Source organism: Amblyomma maculatum, chromosome 6 (genome assembly GCF_055883805.1).
Source record: "Amblyomma maculatum isolate TAMU_Amacu chromosome 6, ASM5588380v1, whole genome shotgun sequence".
Lineage (NCBI taxonomy): Eukaryota > Metazoa > Arthropoda > Arachnida > Ixodida > Ixodidae > Amblyomma > Amblyomma maculatum.
Window position 1 is genome coordinate 50,336,441 of NC_139349.1, and position 18,595 is coordinate 50,355,035.

At 44.7% G+C, this 18,595-nt stretch overlaps 1 protein-coding gene across 1 annotated transcript in view; it reads right to left on the minus strand.

The window, feature by feature from the left end:
- LOC146185721 (protein turtle homolog B-like) overlaps positions 1–18,595 on the minus strand; it is a 149,465-nt gene that overhangs the window by 53,752 nt on the left and 77,118 nt on the right. Inside the window, exons 5-6 of the mRNA XM_084607902.1 lie at positions 17,219–17,533; positions 11,489–11,779 (exon numbers count right to left, since the gene is read on the minus strand). Coding sequence (XP_084464028.1) covers positions 11,489–11,779; positions 17,219–17,533 — 606 coding nt within the window. The remainder of the gene's footprint in view (positions 1–11,488; positions 11,780–17,218; positions 17,534–18,595) is intronic.

The following is an 18,595-nucleotide window of genomic DNA, read 5'->3' on the forward strand; positions in this document are numbered from 1 at the left end:
TGCTTTACGCCTATCGGGGATTTTCACTGCGTAGTTAGTGTCAGAAAGCTCTGCAACGACTTTAGCAGGTCCTTCCCACTGTACTTCGAGCTTATTCTTGGGATCATTGGCTTGCTCCATAGCTAAGTCCTCTCGGGTTCCACTTAAAAGTCTCGTGAGATTACTAGACACTGGCGGCAAGAGGTTACTTTCAAGAACGTCCTCATTCCGTGTCTTATCAAGCTCACTTTCATGTTGACTTATCTGAGATGCCTCGCTCTCAAAGTTTTCTGGCCCGCTATTTTCCGCATTTACCACTGTTTTAACTGCCGTTTCCTCCGCTGTTGATTTTTCTGAAATGAGCAGTGTAGCTAGTTCTCGCGCCTTTGAACGTGTTAAGGCCTGCACATCTCTGTCTCCGAAAATCAGAAGGCAAGCTTTGACCTTCTCGTAGTTGTCCGCGTCCTCCTTGTTTAGCCGCGCGACAACCTCCGCTGCCTCGCAGGGCAGAACCGTCAATAATCTCTGAGACCACGTGTCTCGCTGGAAGGACAGTTCTTCGCAAGTTCGCTCAAAGTTACCCAGATACAGACCGATATCCCCTGATATCACATATGGCTGCATGTACTTTGACATCTTGAAATCTGCCTCCTTGTTGAGAAGAGGTACCGCTAGCTGGGGACAATTGCCCGACCTCTTGCTCAACTCTACTTCTAATTTCCGGAGCTCAATTTCTAGCTCCCGCTTTTTTGCTTCTCTCTCAAGCTTCTCACGTTCGTGCTCCCTTTCCTCTTTTTCCCTCTCAAGTTCACGCTCCCTTTCCTCTTTTTCCCTCTGACGTTCGCGCTCCCTTTCCTCTTTTTCCCGCTCTTTCTGCTGTCTGAGCTGTTCCTTTTTTTGCCCGATGAGGTTCCATGCTTCACTGAGCTCCTCATCATCGGTTCCCAGATCAGTGATTGCCTTTATAATCAAGGGTTTTCGTGCCAAACCACTTGTATCAATTCCCAATTCCTCACACAATAGCAACAGGTCCGGTTTCTGCAGCTTTTGTAGGTCCATGATCGCTCCGAGTGTCGGCTACTTCCAAAACAACAGTGCAAACTACCAAACCTAAAGGCGTTTCAACACTTTTTACCAGTTCTAAAATCTAACCCTGTTCTAGAACCTGGTCCACATCAGAAGAAAAGCCAAGCACTCACCCACACATGCGATCGATGTTCCGAGCTGCTTTCTTGTTGGCCGATTGTTGCTCCTGCTTGTTGCTTGAGATGCCACCTCCGATCACCAGATGTTGTGGCTTGTAGATTCTGATCCACCTCGAATCACCAGATGTTGTGGCTTGTAGATCCAGATCCCAACTCCAGTCATCAGATGTTGTGGCTTGTAGATTCAGATCCCACCGCTGCCACCAGTTGTCGTGACGCTGGGGCTATGGCGACCCGGCCTTCACTTGGTAGCGTGCAGAGACTCCGGGTTGAAGAAGGACTGAATCTTTGAAGTTGGTAAAACATGTACAAGCAGGTTTACTGGCACTTTGAGAAAACGTATTTACAATATTTACACGAAAAAGAAGGGTACATCAGCAAAATGGCAAGCGTTAAGGGTTCATAGCGAGAAGCGACTGGATGAGCCGTTTACCCAGGGCTCAGAGCGACATTTCGTGCTCTGCAGCGTCCTTAAAAACCCCCTATGTCCAGCCCCTCTCTGAAGATGCTGACCAACCAAATCCAGGGCACGCCCCTCAGGTATCGGCATCCAATCGAACACTTCACTGCACTGATGGTCTGAAGCACTGACTGGTCCGGCATTCATTCGTTGGGCGTGATCACTTGTTGGCGGGAAAAGCTTGGGTACGGCGAGGAGAGGAGGTACATTTCTATTCTTCAGCAAAGAAACCACAAGCTGGTTCTGACAAGGGGTTTTACTTCTCAGAAACCCGAGTGCACGTGGCGCCGCATAGGGCTCCCAACATGGTCCCTTTTCGACAATTGCAAATCTTTCCTGCATTCCCGGGAAATCACTTAATGGCCGTATGAGTCATGCTCCTTTCTTGTCCTGCACGTCAGCGGACATGTCACTCTGTCGTCTCCTTTGGATAGGAGGCATTCATCACTGGAGGATAGCACTTCTCGACTGGAAGGGTGAACAAAAGAAAGAAAGCACTTCCTGCTATTTCCCTCAGGGGGACGTTTCTTTGTGTTTTTCCAGACGTTCTCTTGACAGGGTCAATTTGGCATTTGCAGGTTGTCCACAAAGCAAAACATGCTTACAAAACAGGATTCCTGGAAACAGGCTCACTTAGAGCCATTGGACCATCACCACATATTCACAAAACTTATCCATGCCCACAGGCGAACAATAGAGCGCGCAATTGCGGATGCTTGGTCGTAACACCATATCAAAGCAGCTTTCAACCTACATTCTCAAGTTCGTTTTGCGTCGCATTCAGTAGACACTATGATATTTAAAAAGAAGTTTCTCGATAAGATACCGCACCTGGACAACGAAGTAAAATAGCGATTAGAATTGTGCAGGTGAGGCTGAAGTCGAGAAAACTGACAGTTTAAACCACGGTAAATTGTAGTGGAAATCAAGAAGAAGAAATGGGCATGGGCGGGACACGTAGTGCGAAGAGAGGATAACCGATGGTCGCTTAGGGTAACAAACTGGATTACAAGGGAAGGAAAGCGTAGCAGGGGGCGGCAGAAAGTTAGGTGGGCGGATGAGGTTAAGAAGTTCGCAGTGGTCAAGTGGATGCAGCTAGTACAGAACCGGGTTAATGGAAGAAATATGGGAGAGGCCTTCGTCCTTCAGTGGGTATAGTCAGGCTGATGATGATGATGATGATGATGAAATTGCCGATAATGGATGGGTTCAGCGAGGGTTTTTACGAATACTTCGAGCACAAAATTCCGCCTATCTTGAACATTATTTTTAACGAGGCTTACAAGGTAGATGCACTGCCTCCATCATATGAGTCTTCTAACACGGTACTAATTACTAAAACTGATTAAATAGATAAATACGACTGGTTAGAGCATAAAGACCCATAGCGCTTACAAATTTTGAATACAAACATTCTTTGAAGGTATTAGACACAAGGTTGCATGAAGACCGTGATTAGGACGAAGTTGGTCGCCACCAGAGATGTTGTATAAATAGGAGGTCGATTGTTTCCAACATTCATAAGGTGCGAAGTGTTCTTGAGTGTTGTGATTACTGGGATGGCCTGCCATGCTCCAGATTGACTTCAAAAAGGATCTGATTGCTTAGCTCACGACATTTTGTTTTTAATTTTGGAACATGTGAATTTCGGCTCAGTTATCCGCAAGGGCATGGCCCTGGCGTATAGAAACTCTGCGACAAGACTGATTGTAAACAAGTGTGATGGAGGCATCAGTTAGCGTGCAGCGATCAATGCGGCAGGACTGCCACCTCAGCCCTCTTTTATTTTGTATTTACATTGACACTTTTTGCATGAAGATAATGAAACACGAAAATATTAATGGGGTTAAGTTACAGGCAGCCGAAGGGAAGCTATTGGCGTACGCAGACGACTTTGCTGTTTTTACGGTTGACAGGGACAACATAATTGAGGCTGTGAATTGTGTCCGTGACTTCTCTCAAGTTACCTGTAGCGGTGTGAACAGGGCAAAGTGCCTTGAGCTCAGGCATGAACAGTGGCAATCTAAGCCTGACCGCTGTCCCCTTCACGAAGCTTCGACGTTTGAATCTGAGTAACGGCGCGTCTAGTGAATGCAAAGTTGCTTAAAAACGCAGTTATAGGTTAAAAACTGGGGCTGTGCGAATATTCGAAATTTTTGAATACCGAACCGAATATCCTCATATTCGATTCATTAAACGAATCAAAAAGTGGACATTGAAAATTATACGAAACCGTTCAAACATTTTCGCAAGACGTCGAATAATTTTTTAATACGTTTCGAGCTATTGGCACGAAGCAACATTGCCTCGGACTACTCTATCGAACGCAGCGTCAGCTCCGAGCCACTACAGATTGCTGCCTCAATCAACCTACGCGAGTACCAGGGATTACCGTGTAATGTAGTCTACATGCTTCAGTACGGCCGTGGCGCGGTCCATTTGTATGGAAACATTAATATTACAGGCCTTAAATATCAGACATATCTACAATCGCGGAAGTCAATTCTCATAGTCGTGTCATGGCTCACACGTCTCTAATCTGCCGAGAAGTGGCGCTTTACATGTTTAGTCACTGAAAATTTCATTCACTTTAATCAGCAATATTTGAGGTTAAGTTTGTTATGCCTGCAGCGAATGAAATGAAAGTTGTGTGAATTTTGTGAGCTCATACTCATAAATCTCTCCACTATCCATCTCCGGTAGCCTAACGCCAGCTAACGGGAAATACGCTAAGTGAGAAAGAGCGAAAGAAACGAAAGTCATTCAAAGGAAGACAGGACGCGTCCTCGTAATGACAGCGTGTAGATCTAGCCAATCTGCATCAATTTTATCAACCCGTGCCAACTATACTCGACTTTACTGAGCACTAATTTCTTCTGATTACTGATTATGGCACTGGGCAATATTTTTGTTTTATAGGATCAAGGCTTGATCGCGCTTGAAGACAAGGTTGATGCAGCTGTGCATTGTTGTGAACTATATATGAAATACCATTTTGAATAAAATTTGATTTAGACTCTTTTCATGTTTCGTAAACAGCCTACAGACGATATGACCCTAACTTGCTGAGTATTTGATTCGCATCCAAGTAGTACTCGATTCGGTTTTTAGCTACAATATTCGTATTCGATTCGATTTGGAAAAAAAGTACTATTTGCACACTCCTATTACGAACGCATGACGCAGTTGAACCAAAGTTAGGGCCAAGACCCAAGAACAAACGTGAGCATCATCAGAAGCAGCAATTAACAGGCCACCAAGCAACAAAAGCAAGCACGAATGCTTTAGCGACATGGCTTGTAAGGGCCCCCCCCCGGCCTTGTGCGCGAATTTTAGAACTGAACGTGGAAGCCGCAAACAGATAAAAACAACAAGGTAATGTCTAGAAAAGCAAACTGACCATATGAAAAAAAAAATAGAAAAACACGCTGGACACTTTCCTATATAAGCTTTCGACCGTACTAACGCACAGGGAAGATATAATACAAATAGACGGCTTGTAGAAAAAGAGAAAACCACAAAAGCGAACTTCATTGTTGAGGAAAAAAAAAAGGAAAGAAAATATATGGGTCTATATCCTCCACATGATATTTTTGCTTCGTAAAGAAAGCGCAATATATCAGGGCCTTACAATAATAATAATAAAAAAGATAAGTATCAGGTCCTCGATAACACTCTTGAAATATTTTCGTTAAATTTTTAAATTTTGTGCTATTGTATGTTCACTAGGGGCTGTACCCAACACGTGCCATACACAGGGCTTGTTATCATCCGCTTGAAAGTTCAACCATGCAGCAACGGAGCAGCGACACATTATGCAAAATGGCCAGAATTGATGCAAAGAAAAAGAAAAGGAACTCTCGGCGTGTTCGGATTAATAATCACAACAAAAAGCCGGAGCCCACGAATGAACACGAGGACACCCCGTGGAGAACAGGTACAAAGAAGTGTGCACCTAGCGTGAGTTCAATGCGAAGGATCTATGCGTAAATTGAAATTCAATGGGATATAACGAAAAATTCATTGCAGTATCATATTTCTTTTAGGCACTGCCTATTTCGTTTACAAACTTGTGCCGCATCGTCACACAAAGGAAAAGTTCAGGAACCACTTGCATTTTGTGAGAGAGCGCGAAATGCGAGAAGACAATATGAGATCGATATCACTAACACACACGTATAAAAAAAAAATGTCACCGGGATCACCAGCCAAAAAGAAAATAGGTGGCGTATTATTGGCTGCCATAATCATTCAGCAAAAATTCCGCATTCACTGTTATACGCAAAGGTAATTATCGCTTACAACCGTCTATATGATCTTTATTACAAGAGTAAAATAGACCTGAATGCTTTCAGCCGCTGGTGGCCTTCCCTATATTACTTCAAGCCCTACGACACTGATGGATTGGTTCGCGAAAACGCGATAAGGTTCCACTTTAGCATAGATGGCTGTGCCGTAGGCCTAATTGAAGTTTAAGCCCAGTGTAAAGTGAACAGGACAGATATGAATGAAAGATGTGGTAACTCGAATTTTCTAAGGACGCTTTTGTACGACCAGCACAATGTGAAAGCCCCTGTAGCCTTGGGGAAAAATAATAATTGAATAACAAACAAGCAAAACATGAATGTAGGTGTTGGGCAAACAGCGAATGAAATATCATCGGTACTTCCAGCCTGATCAGAGCGTTACCTGAAAAGATAAAAGCTTCACCGTTTTTTTGCTTTTTATGGTTTAAGTTAGTCATAAATGCGTTTAAGACACAAAACGCGAAAATTTCTAGGTTACGTTGCTTTGCGTAATCAAGCGCTCAATGTCGGTTTAAAGTAAAAAGGCCGTGACTGGTAAACGATTCATTGCAGTGCAACAAAATGCCTCACGATGACAACTATCAGTATATAGAAGGAATAAAAACGCCAAGGCTTTAATTTAGGCTAATGCGTCTAGCTTTTAAGCTTTTATCTTCGCCATAGACAGTTACTGTGTTAAGACATGCTTTCCTGCACATGAAAAAAAAAAAAAAAAAAGCTTTACCAAGGCGGTGTGGCCCTCCGCGGAGGGGGGGGGGGGAGGTAGAAGTTAGGCGCAACTAAAGAATTCAGTTTCAAGCGCTATGTCGCACACAAACCTGACGAGCAACGTTTCTTTGCAAACGCAGCTCGGGAAGGGTGTACTGTACGTAGGAAGCTGTGATTTGGAAGAGGCGCGCTCACTATTCAGACTCGTGCCGGGAATGAGCGTGGAGTTACTAACCAAAATAGACCTCTCCAGCGCTGTATCCAATTTCTGCCCCCAGAATAAGTTCAGCGGCCACTATTAAATGTTTTGCACGGTGCAGAGAAGTCGACATCCAGAGTTTTGAAAATGATCCCTTGAATGCAGTTGTTTGGACAGGGCTATGAACACTGATAAAGCCAACGAAATATGATGAAATTCAACGGGCGCTCTGAGAAAGATTTAAAGAAGAGAAAAGCGAGAAATAAGAATAAAATTGAGAGACATAATAGATAATAGCAATAAGAAAGAGAGAAAACACGTGATAATTTAAGCGCAGCGACGTATAAACAAATTTCCGATCTCGAATGGCCCGAGGCGCACGGTGTCATAATTCGATCACAGACTCCTAGCTACACTTGACGACCTGCACCACTGAAGCTGCTAAGATGCGCATTAAAAAGCTCACCCTTATCGCCTGCGCGTAGAAAAAGAAAGCAATGGCAAATTATGACATCAAGCACGTGTGCGTTAAAAGCAAAATAAACGTTTCCTTTTTAAGGGCACGAGCGTAAACAGAGCTGGCACAGGGGAGAAACTTCATAATAAAAACATAAAGCGCGCGCGATGCGTGTCGAAGAATTCAGTTCATGGACGATTTCCGAAACGATGCCTCATTTCAATCAAGTACAACAGGGAACAACACCGCTCGCACGAACAGAGGTGAAAAAAAAAAAAAAAAAAAAGAACGTTCTCGCTTGGAGAAGCCATTCCGGCAGTCCCCAAGAGCGGACGGCACCATTAAACACCAAGGCAATGATCAATTCATGCGCGGGTAGAAGCAGGCGCCCATAAAGTCTGCAAAAGATATAAAAATTGCGGACCGTTTTTTGGAAAGCGCCCTAGATAAAACACTGCGGGCGGTTTTGATTTGAAGATTCTCCTTTTTGTCTCTCATCCGAGCAGGAAGATGAGAGGAAGGAGAGAGAGACAGCAATATGCAAAGGAAGGTTTTTTTTTTTTTTTTTTTTTTTTTTGCTGCAGGATCGGACTCCAGGCACGAACTGCACTGAATACGCGTCATGATTATGATCCCCTTCCTTCTCCCCTGTTTCTTCAAGAAGACAAAGAAATGTGAGCTGTTAGAATACATTCGGTGCCGGTAGCGCTGGCGTCGAAGCTGACCGTTATAAGAGCAGTAGCCATAAAACACTGTGTCCACCAACGGTCGCTAGGTAATGAGAGAGGAAGGACGCGAGGAGGCCTGCGTAGAGTTGGGAAAAGACGGAAGACGTATACATTATCGAGGCCAGTTTCCTTCGTTCCTTAGAACGAAAGAAGTTGAGCTGCTCAGAACGGCGTGAACAGAGAGCAGAAAATGACCGAGTAAAAAAAAAAAAATACGGGCTCAGCTCGATGGAGTAAAGTCTCGCCTTGCGCTTGTGTGCTCGCGGGAGAAGCCAGTGATGGCGACGGCGGTGCCGCCGCCGGTTTTCCCGAGCCTAGAGCAGCACACGGCATATTTCCTTGTTTTGGGTCCCTGTGGGACGCTCCCTTGGCGCAGAAAGCTCGAGGCAGCCGCGTATAACCGTCTCCACGCGCTCTCGCTCGGCGCTGACGAAAGAACCATCGCGTCGGATAACCGACTCTGTGAAGAGCGAGCGCTTCGCTCCGAGCGCTTGCTTCGTGCAAAACCTGCGCTGCATCTCGGCGCAGCCGTTATCAAAGATTGAAGCGGCCGGGAGCCGGTCGCCATCCCGAAACCGTCCCTTCGTTGCCCTTACTTTCCCCCTTTTCCCGCCCACTTACGCATCCTCTCATACACCCCCTTTTTTTCGCCTTCACTTTCCTCGCCTTTCGCGCCGAAGCTGCAGTATACAAGTCGCCCTTACCCCTCCCCTCCGATTCTAGGCCCGATACGCCATCCTCGAGATGAGCGGGTGTATGCTATAGCTGTTCGCGTTTGTTTTGCACTTGCATCATGTCTCTCGCTGCTTATATACCGCCTTCGACACTCAACGTTTGCCGCGGTGAACACCTCTTCTCCCATATCTTTGCTTACCCTTTCCCTTACACAACCCGCTCCTGCTTCCTGTATTCCACTCTTTCCTTCCCTCCTGGTGTGACGCAAACCGTTAACTTTTACGGCGCCATAAAATCGAAATAACCTTCGTTCCGCCAAGAAAGAAAACGAGGAAGGAAAACAAAAGAAACTTCGAAGCCCGTACGACGCGCAGTGCTTCCATTTTTTTCTGTTCCGGTTATAGCTCTTCCACTATACCCGCACAGAAACGCACGTACAGGCACACGCCGTGCTCGTTCGCTCTTAGGTGCTGCCGATCTCGTTGCTGTTACCAGGATGCCTCAGCAGCGCTTCGGTACGCCTGCGTTATGGAACAAGGCCACTAAACATGCTCTAGGAAGAAGTACGCGATGACGACGTGGTGCGAGGGACATCGGCAGCTACGAAAAAAAGATAAGAAAACAGAAACAGAGGAAAGAAATAAGAATGGCATTTTCGCGTCCGGCTCCAGTCTTGAACTCAAATGCGAGGCAGGAAAAGCGTATAAAGCAATGCGCGCACGTGAAAATTAGAACCCACTGAAAATGCAAAGCTTGAGATAGAAAGAGAGAGAGATGCAGATACGAGGACAAAAACAAACAGTCAAAAAGGCTTCTAGAAAAGGCTCGGGTCGCTCGCATTACCCTCAAGAACAGAGGCAGGAAATTTGAATGGCAAATCTGTTGAAAAATGACACGGGAAGTGGTCCGGGGTTCCCGCTCGCGCCGGGGCCCCGGAGCCGATGTATACGTGGAGCGAGTCGTCGTCGTTATGGGCTGTTTTGACTGTTTGCAAGCGCAGTCCGGCTTTAATGCAGCTTCGACTGCATCTAACAGCCTCACCCACTGCCAGTGCCGCCGCTGCTGCTGCTGCTGCCGGCATCGTTCTCCGCACTTCCGCTTCTGGGAGTGCTACTCCCAGCGCATGCATACAAAGCGGGGCCGCTCGAGACGCAAAGCCCCATGAGCGCTTTCAATAAACTGCACGGGGATGCCACCCCTTCATCAGAGATAGGAAAGAGCGGATATAGAGAAGAGGGACAGGCTTTGTACGGGCGCGCGTCACGGGAGGAGTCACGAGAGGAAAAGAGAATGGCGCGTGAAGGCACCATAGTCAGAGTGGGAAAGTGACGAAGAAAAAGAGCTGTTGTCACAGCGCTTGAAGTCGCGGTATTGCTAGCGCATATGTAACCCGCCTGGTGAGCCGCTTATACGCGTACTGCGTCTGATGCTTAAGCAGCGGCCCAGAGAGCGATCTCTGACTTGAACGTTCTGATGGTAATCGCGATTCGGCTGTCTGCGTCGAGACCGATGAGGCTGGTGAAATAACAATAAGAACATGGAGATTACTGGCCAGGCTAATTGGAAGGCTGAAGCTGCTTCGTCTTTTTCTATTCTGTATCAGCAAGGCCATATTTACTTCTCAAAGTCGGTGTCCGCATTTATTATCTTTGCCTGGTGGGCAATGATAAATGCGCAAAACTTTTACCATGAATATTGAATATTCGTGCTTGAAACCTTGTAACACAACCTCGTGCAGATGAAGTTTTGACGCTTCGTTTGTGACAAGATCGGAAACCCACGTATAAAGGTAGTGTCATAAACCATGGCAGTTTTATTCTTAGGTATAATGCTCGTTAGAATAAAGTAAAATAAACGTTGGGTAGCTAAGGTTTGTTTTCACATGTCAATGGCTAGACAATTGGGGTAAATAATTTCTATCGTGCTTTAAATAGTATAACTAGAACTGTCATACCACTGAAGACAGTCGTTGGAAACAGCTAAAACTTGGTGGCAAGAGACAACAGGCGACTCTAGCGCTACTCTCTCATAAATTGTGCTTGATGCTCGTCCCATAACTAAAATAGTAGGGCAACAAATGTGCACCTAATCTGCGCAAAATGAATTCGAAGAAAGACTGCATCACTGTCCCTTTTTTGTGACCACTTCCTCGCTTACTCACTGGCTCTCTCGCGGTATGGGTCACTGGCAAATTTACGTATGCACTAAGTCACTACTTTGCACATACTAAGTAGGTGAGTCAGGGAAATAATGATACTCTTGTCGAAATCAATATGAAGAAATGGAGGTGGCCAGGACAGGCAGTGTGAAGAGGGGATAACCGATGGCCGCTACGGGCAACAAATTGGATTTCAAAGGAAAGAAAGCGCAGCAGGGGGTGGCAGAAAATTAGTCGAGGTGATGAGGCTCGCTCGCTCCCTCCCTCCCTCCCTCCCTCCCTCCCTCCCTCCCTCCCTCCCTCACTCACTCACTCACTCACTCACTCACTCACTCACTCACTCACTCACTCACTCACTCACTCACTCACTCACTCACTCACTCACTCACTCACTCACTCACTCACTCACTCACTCACTCACTCACTCACTCACTCACTCACTCACTCACTCACTCACTCACTCACTGTAATTTTATCTCGAAAAGTGCTATGGTGGCCTTATGCCGTAGCAAAACGGCGGCCTAGATTCCGTGACCTTGTTATTGTTACCAAGTCAAAGCAGGAACTCACTATGGCTCCGATAAAGTTCACTGCAGAATGTCTTGTACTTACACTTTACTCGTAAATAGAGGTCGTTGCTGACACCCCGGCCTTCTTTGTTGGTGGCAGCACAGGCGTACCTGCCGCGCTGCGCCCTCTGCACTCGCTGGAGCACCAGGCTCTGGGTGCTCACTATGACACCGGCCGAGGCGTTGGAGGGCAGCTCGCGCCCCTCGAACAGCCAGCCCACGTCCGTGGTGTACGGGTTGGCCACGATCTTGCAGTCCAGGTATACGTCCCGACCTTCTTGGATCTCGGAGTCCTTCAGCTTGCCGCCCAACTGAAGAGTTACCATTGGTGTGTCTGCATGCACGGGAGAAAATGGTTGAAACTTATCCTGCTAAAAGCAAAAAAATACTGTTGCGCTCAGGGGTCTTCAGCAGAACGCATTCCGTACTGCAGGCACAGAAACTACGGGCAGCTTTTGAACAGAAAATCCGGATCACGACGCTCGCAATTCTAGTCATTATGTTTATTTATTTGTTTATGTAAAACCTCCCTAAAATTTCTCGCGATTTTTCTTTCTAGGTAGACGCTGGCATAATGTTTACAGAATGCCTTCAAAGATGTAGGATGTCAAAAATGACAGTGAATTTCAGTGTAAGTGATAGTGTCTTAACGGCACCGGGTTGTCTATTAAGCCGCACAGTGGCACTTTTGTAATCTTTAAGAAATCGCTTTACAAGATTTGTTGCAACGGAAAGCGTCGCTGTGACCTTTACTATAGTGTGTGTCCTATGATGAGGACCTTTGAGATAATAGAGGCACAATTAAAGGGATAATGATTAAGCGAGCAACTATAAGTCAATGCATGTGAACGAGGGTCCGCAAGGGAAGTCTGCAAACGGGTATGCACTATCGCGTCATACTCTCAGGGCGGACTTTAAACGCAGGACGCCACTAGGTTTCTTTCTTGTGATGTGGACTCCAGTGCTATAGCATTAATAATGGCATCGCTGCCAGCAAAGGAAGCTGGTTTTCCCATGACCCAGGCATAAGTGACGCGTAGACCACTTTTGATAAAACACTGATGACAAATATGAAATGAAAAATCGTAACATAAGCGTCAAATTTAGGTAAACGAATTCTCACACTTCTGGCTGTTGCATTATAGTTAAACAATACCATACTGGTGTTAATAATGAGGTCAAGGAACGTGTGAAGGCAGCCGGGCCACCACTGATTCATGAATTATTTCTTCTAAAAGAACACGTAGCGAAAACACGGCAGTAAAACAAAAGACTTTCATCTAGAAGTCACTAAAAAAAAATAAAAAAAAAATAAATAAAAAGTGCACCGGTGAAAGTTGACAAAGTAGGTCAACTAATAGATTAAGTTTCTGGCTCACAATTCATTCTGGGACTCGGGGCAGATGCGGGCAACAGGTGTCACTAAGTGATAAATCGACAGAAATAGGAGCCGAATGAAAGGAGAGGCCGCGACGACTAGCAAACAGCATTGGATGTCAGAAACAGTTTTTGTCACATATCATGAAATGTGAATTAACGACCCCGAGATCCGGTGCATGCTGGGTAATATTATACAGGATGGCCAAGCTAACTTTAACCAAGGGTTAAATAATAAACATTTGAGGTAGGCCAGAGAAACCACTTGTGTACAGCTGCCAGCCATCTGGCGCACCCCAGGCAATTTTTCATTTTGCAATCAGCTAGTTAGTAATAATGATATGTTTTCTAAATTACTACTTGTTGCTTTTAGAAAATAAATGTGATTTACAAATTCAAGAGGACTTTCTTAAGCCCCCATTATATTTATTTCCGATAAAGCAAGCCTCACGTGTATCCTTTTTCCAAGCTCTAAAAAAAGACCGCGAAATGCAAAAATATAGCGAATTCGCGCCTCACGACTGTGGTGCTTTCTGTCGTGGTTTGATTGAACGAAATTAGCTGTGACTCGATAATCCACTTGTCTAAAGTTAGCTTGGACACCGTGTATATTTTTAAATGCCCCGCCTTCCTCAGCTTCATTCGAGCCCTCGGCGTTTTGACCACTTGGTGTGGTGCAGGACATCGTCTTCTTCACATGTCATGAGGGTTACAGCAGGCCAATATTTTGCGGTAGTATATCTTCAGAAACCTAATCGGGGTCTGCTTAATAGAAAAAAAAAAAAAAAAGTGAAGACACGCATTCCGCACTCAACGTTATTAATACATGAATTTTCTATATATATATATATTTCGGCTTTGTTGTTGGTTACGAGAAGTCCTATTTGCATTTTTCCTGAGCATTTCGCATTCGTGCTCCATAAATAATTTGCACGTGCCTTCTGACGATTCCCTACCTTTCTTCCCCCCCCCTCCTCCTCCTCCTCCTCCTCCTCCTCCTCCTCCTCCTCCTCCTCTGACGATGGAGCGGAGTTATAATGCGGCATGTGTAATACATTCTCTGGAAGGTCGAATCAGGAAGGCAGTGAAAACTTGAATGTAATAGACACAGTGCTTCTTTCACTTTTCATCACTCAGAGCACGGTGAATTTGCGAGTACATACACCTAAAGCACTGTTATTTACGCGGTGAATTACTGATTCGGCGAAGCTTCTCATACTTATGCCAGAAACTCAATGACAAGAATGCACGCCAGAATGCAATCTAAATAAAAATGGAAGTCCAAGTTGGGTCTAGAAGTTTTAATGCTTTGAACTATCCTTATTTGCGTGACAAGTCTCTCTTTATACTTTAAGAGCCCATTCCAATTTTTGAGTTCGATCATTTCTATAACCATAAAATCTGTGTAGTAAAAAATTAAAGCAAAAAAGCAGTTCTTTTGTTCTTCTGCCACCAAACAACGCAGGGGAAATAAATACTTATCCTACAAATAAGTACAATATAAACTAAGAGCCGCTCGGCTAACAAGAATTAAAAACTGCAAGTACAAATAGTTACTTTACTGGCAGATAAATTAATGACATCATTGCTAATATCGGTTTTCAACGATAATTTAATGAAAACAGTTTTTGGCTGGTCAGATACCAAGACAGTCGGAGGAATTGTCACTTCAGTGAGAAAATTTGCTCAGTCATATTAAATTATAGCGCAAACAACTCAGAAGCATACGAGAATAAAAAGTGTGCGAAGGGTACGAGGAACCTTCAACAAATGGTTAAAATATTCATACACGCAGTAATAGGGCATGAAAACAGCACTGACGACCTGTATTTAACGAAGGTCGGCCGCTGCGTTAAAGTATGTAAATTCGACAAAAATAAACTCAATTGCTAGCATGCTATCACGAAGGAATTAAAGAGGCCGAACAAACAATGCGGGTCGTAAAAGGTTGCCCATATCTGTAGGCAAATAAGCGGTTTTACTAAAGCGCGAAAGGAGCTGGTATATTCTATGCGATCATCGGATTATTTTAACACTAATCCCTGCGGGGCTTTCGCAGCGGGGCGCTTTCAGCGCATGGCTCACGCTGAAAATGCGCTTACGTAAAGGTGCGAAATTCCTAGCTTATGAACACCTAAAAGACTCCTATAGGCGTTGTTTATCCTGTCGGAATGTCTTTGTTTACAATTTAGTAATTTTTTATACACGGACTGAAGTATGGAACGCAGGGTCATTAAGAAAAAAAAAAAGCAATGTTTTATTAAACACGAACGTATTTACACTCGTTTTCGTACATTCCTCCCAGCCGTCCACCCCGCCACCAGGCTTAAAAATAAAGAGAAAACGAAACTGTAATAACAAATGAAAAAGAAGAACGTTTAACCTTGCACCTAGCTCTCCTTTCTTTTTTTACATGACATTCTTCTTGCTCGCCACTAGACCTCATTCTCGACCAGCGGTGTAGTGTCGCTTCTCTTGAGCACAAATTTTACGGTAACGCTCTCCAAGTGACTCGTCCCATACTTCGCACACCGCACAGCTGTTGTCACACTAATGCATGGTTGAGAGAAGAGCGTTTACCATGTCGGAGCTTGCCTTTTAGACACGGTACGACAGGACGCTTTGATAAACCATTCACTGTTGCGCACACATCTTAAGTCACGAAAATTGCCAGTTAAATTATTTGTGCTACTATTTGCCACATGTTCAATGGCGATTACTAAGAGTTAAAAAGTGTTCTTAAACAAAATAAAAAAGGATGCTTTACCCTTCGAGGCCTTCACTCGCCAGAGAGACAATGTGCTTCGTTTGCCACTTATTGTATAACTGCCAGTTGCTTACAGACATTCTGTCGGTGCTTACTTTCTTTTATCGCAACCCGAAACAATGAGGAATGCACGAAACGTACACCAAGCAAGAAGAATCGGTGTAAAGAAGCTGGAGGCAGCCGTCTCTTGAACCGACGAGGCCAAAGACGGAAGCAGAACTTTCTTCCCGAGTTCCGGCGAAGAAACGTGAGCGGATTGCAATGTGTCGGCTGCGGCAGGCTTCTCGTATTCCCATTCCTCAAGGCTTTCTTTACTTCTTCTTCTTCTCGCATTCTTGGCAGAAAAACCACAAGAACTACAAAATGCATCGCAGACTCAGCGCGCTCATAACCATTCGCGAATTTTTCGCGAACACACAAAAAGCGTGAACAGATTTGCGGCCGAAAGTAGTGCTCGCAGCTTCACCCGTCAAGGTCAGTACAATTTCGCGATTTAAACAGCAGCACAGTACGCATACTTGATGGCGAAAATAAGTTGCGATGATAAATGAAGAATCCATAAAAACGTGCCTGTATGCATGCATCTGTATGAGCCTTTGTATACATGTAGATCTTTGCAAACTCTGATTCCCGACGTACACGTGCAGATAATGTAAACATGGCTTAATTTGCATAGCTTCCCTGCGCTCTTCAATCATCTTCTGTCATCTTTATTTGTTTGTCCCGCTGAGTGGCCTAGCAGTAGACAAGCGGGTGTCTCGACTCGACCGCTTCCCATTACTCTTGCTAAATTGTTTCGTCGCTTAGTCGCCGTTGTGTCCAAAAATGATTGATCGGTGTCACTGAGGCAACAAACTTGAAGTAGGAATAGCGTTTCAGGAAAGGAGGAAAATTAGTACCCTTATCCCCCCACTCGCCTTAGTTTTTCTGCAGAAATCTGTTCAGTTGGATCAATAAAAGTAAATTGAATTTGGACACAGATTTGATGCTATGCACACGAACAGGACGCCTGACAGTCTTCAAAAACACAAGAAAGAGAAGTAAAAGAAACCTTTTGAGAGAAAAAGAATTCAAACATAACAATTCTGAATGAAAGATTTCACTGGTCGTAGCAGGGAACTCATGCGCACTAGTCACTTTATTACAAAACTATACGCACGTTTTCCGCAGTTTATTCTCACGCGTGGTGTAACGAAAAACAATAGTTTATTTGATTTACCACTAATGTTTACAGGTTAGCGGTCGATTCAAAATTTTTTAGAACGATTCTAGATTCATTCTAAACGTGTCCGTAATAAAAGTTAGCGACTGCTCTTTGCTGCGAGGGCAACAACGAATAGGAGGAAAGTTCTCATTATTTGCACACTTCTGGCTTTTGCATAACTATACAGCAACGTGTAAAGCGAAGTTATAAGAAAATATTTACGAGAAAGTGAAACTACAGTGACGATGGTTGCGAGGATATTCTGTAAACAATAGCGAGAACGACGACGATGTTCCCGCTATGTTGTTGTTGACACTTAAGTATCAACAACGATGTTATTGATACTTAATTGGAACGAATGTTTCCTTAATCGTCGAAGATAAATTTTAGCCCCGACAAAATGAAAGAAAGAGAAGCTTGCTTACAGTACACCTCCAGCTTCCAGCCTTCTTCGAGCGCACTTCCCGGTATGGCCTTGTTCTCGGCGCGACATGACAGGATGCGGTTGTTGTCGTCCACAGTAGGCGTGAAGAGTAGCACCGAGTTGCTGGCACTCAGGCCTCCGCCGGCCGCCCCCGAGGCATCCTCGGAGTCTCGCGCGGGCCGGATCTGCTGACCACCCTTCCACCACGTGAGTGTCGCCGGCGGGCGCGAGCCGCTTGACGAGCACACCAGCTCCACCTCCTTGTTGGCCGACAGGGGCCGCTCGGGAGGTTGAATTGTCACGTCCAGCGGTTTCACTGTGAGCGACAGAGGCGCGCATAAAGAGATTAAAGTTATAAAAAAGACACAAGACGATCAGTAAAATAATTTTTCTTTTGTCGTTGAACAGTTAAGTATACCGGTCTTTCTTTCTTTTTTTCTTTTTTAACGCAGTGAGTTCCTTCCATTCGCATATATATCAGGCTCTACATTTTCAAAACGTGTGCCGGTGTGTTAAGTTTAATTTTTTCTTTCGTGTGAATCCACAGTTCTTGACGCCAATATTGCATGCACTGAAATGACCAAACTTGTCTACAGCATTGGAGCAGTTTGTCACTGCATATATATAACATATGACATATAAAGCGAAATAACAGCACATCTATTTTCTCTGGAGCACGATTCTCGGGCTCTTTTTTTTTTCTCCTCTTATAGTGACTTCGTCTAATTTCTAGATTTCTGTCTTAACCAAAGTATCCGGTTATAAATTTCGGTTCGTACGCTTCGTAGAAGTCTTCTCGCGTGCTAGAGACAATCGAGATCACCTCTATATTTAACGTACTCTTGAGAGGCAGACGCATTATGGTTGTTAAAACGCAGAGCATGAACTAAGCGTCTGTATGATGATACTGCTGCACACTTGCATGGAACCCGGCAGTAGAGCCATGGAAACTAAATTGCATTACAGAATTCTGAGAACGACACAAAGGGGGAAGAAATACTACGAAAAAAAGAAACAAAAAAAAAGAGACAAAACGTTTGCGTGATTCCTTGTAGCTATTGCAGTGTTTCCAGTTGTACAGCAGTGACCCTTGATGACGCAGTGAGCCATAAAAACCGGGCAAACTGCATACTAATGTGCCACGTGCTGAAGATCTCTCCTTTTGCTTGAATGGTTTTTATACGGTGATAGCTTAACGTCTACACAGAGCAGAATGTCTTATGTTCAGAAAGCGTGAAAAGAAGGCAAGAAAGTTTGGTTCTGTTTTGTTATCGCGGCGCTGTTGGCCATCCGTCCTGCCTTTTTTGCTAACCAACAGCACCGAGTCTCACTTGCAGAGAAAAAAACTACAATCGTTTCAAGTCTCGAAGGCCGACAC